We start from the raw sequence: 1,854 nt of genomic DNA on the forward strand, positions 1-1,854 counted from the left end.
ACTGAACTAGAACTGAACTAGAACTGAACTAGAACTGAACTAGAACTGAACTACAACTGAACTAGAACTGAACTAGAACTGAACTAGAACTAAACTAGAACTGAACTAAAACTGAATGTTTCCACTACAGCCATTACCAGAAATACATGGCCCCCACGGCCATATGAATATGATCATCCATTATCATACCAATCAAGCCATAACCACTGTAATTGGCATATGAAGTGCCCCATTCACCTTTCTCAGCTTAAATTGCATAAAACAAATAATACATTGAAATGTAATTAAAATCAATAACCCTTCTCCACTTACAGGTATCAAATTGCACAGTACAATTATACCACTCACAAAATTCATGACAAATACGCACTTCCGTACCATCTACATGCACCAAATGTGAGGGATTATCTGCTGCATAATCATAGTACTGAGGAGAACGTTCGAAGTCTATGGCCACAAAAGGACGGTAATCAAAAACACCCATTACAATTTCCCGACCTTGAAGATTTTGAAGTTTATGTAATGAAAATAAATCCAGGTTTGGTTCGAAAGTTAGAGTCAAAGCATTGAATGTAGATAGAAAAATCAATTCTTCAGGATGTTGCGATTTCAAGCCCACAAATTTATTGGTCTTTAAAATGAAATTTGAAGAGTTAAGAGTTGTAGCTTCTATTATCAAAATAGATGGTTGTTCTGTAAAGTTAAATATTGCTGTTATTCATATAAAAGTTTTTATTATTTAACAAACTTTTAAACAATAGGTCCTCGAAATAATCTTCATTTTGCTGATCTTTTGTATAAGCAAATAAGAATCTAGAATAAGTAGAACGCCAAATAGAATATACGCTAGCTAGACGAAATGCCTCAGCAAAGCGTGGTATATCATCTTGAAATGCCACAAAACCCTTAAAATGTATTTTATTTTAAAGTTTTACTCAATTTTATAAAATCATTAGAAAAACTTACCTCACAATGACTATCCTCTAAAGCCCCAACTAACTTCTTTACTAATTCGTTGTAAAACAAACCATTTCTGTTATCTTTCTGCTCTCGTATTGAGAAATTGTAAATATCCTTATCAAAGGATTTATTTAAATTTCCAACATCAATTTGCAGTATTACTGCAGAGTTATTGGCATGAGTTTTTAATGTTAGATCGAAATCTTTAGGCCATAAGATGCAGGTGGTGGTTAAGTTTAAAAAATATTTTTGTACTTAAAGCAAAAAAAATTTAATGTAATGTGTATTACATAATGCATCCTATAGCCATGAAATAGAAAACTTACATAAAATATTGATTAGAATTGACCAATAATTACCGTCCCCAAGCCACATTGTGCGTGGCTACTTGCGTAAACTTCGTCGGATATTGAAACAAGTTGAACAATGTTTATAAAGTATACGTCTTTTTTCTTTCTATAACTTTGAAGAAATGTACAATTATAGTTATTTTCTATTTAGTTATTAGTTAAACAAATAAATTAAAAAAATTCTTAGATTAGAAAAACAAATATTTATTAGTTGAGTGTCTCAATTACTTTCTATTGAGGAATACGCACTTTTCCTCTAATTTACCCCCTCAAACTTAATTATATAGGACAGATTAAATCTAAAAAATTTTTGAATTTAACGTAAAAGAGGTCACGGAAAAATGTTTACAATTGACGCATACAATTCTTTTTTAAATTTATGCCAAAACTAAGAAAGAACCAAAACTTCAGCAGAAATAGAACAGTACTAGAAAATTACTAGAACAGAACTAGAACAGAACTAGAACATAACTAGAACAGAACTAGAACAGAACTAGAACAGAACTAGAACAGAACTAGAACAGAACTAGAACAGAACTAGAAC

General features: G+C 31.1%; 2 protein-coding genes across 3 annotated transcripts in view; both read right to left on the bottom strand.

Moving 5' to 3' along the window:
* Window positions 1-1,854, bottom strand: part of LOC111677987 (CUGBP Elav-like family member 4) — a 461,863-nt gene that overhangs the window by 373,656 nt on the left and 86,353 nt on the right. The gene's annotated exons all lie outside the window — the stretch shown is intronic.
* The window catches only part of LOC111685280, a 2,803-nt gene continuing 1,082 nt past the window's right edge, over window positions 134-1,854 (bottom strand). The window contains exons 2-5 of the mRNA XM_046951350.1: window positions 967-1,163; window positions 749-905; window positions 313-693; window positions 134-246 (exon numbers count right to left, since the gene is read on the bottom strand). Of these exons, the coding sequence (XP_046807306.1) occupies window positions 134-246; window positions 313-693; window positions 749-905; window positions 967-1,163 (848 nt within the window). The remainder of the gene's footprint in view (window positions 247-312; window positions 694-748; window positions 906-966; window positions 1,164-1,854) is intronic.

Source organism: Lucilia cuprina, chromosome 5 (assembly GCF_022045245.1).
Source record: "Lucilia cuprina isolate Lc7/37 chromosome 5, ASM2204524v1, whole genome shotgun sequence".
In the NCBI taxonomy this organism is placed as follows: domain Eukaryota; kingdom Metazoa; phylum Arthropoda; class Insecta; order Diptera; family Calliphoridae; genus Lucilia; species Lucilia cuprina.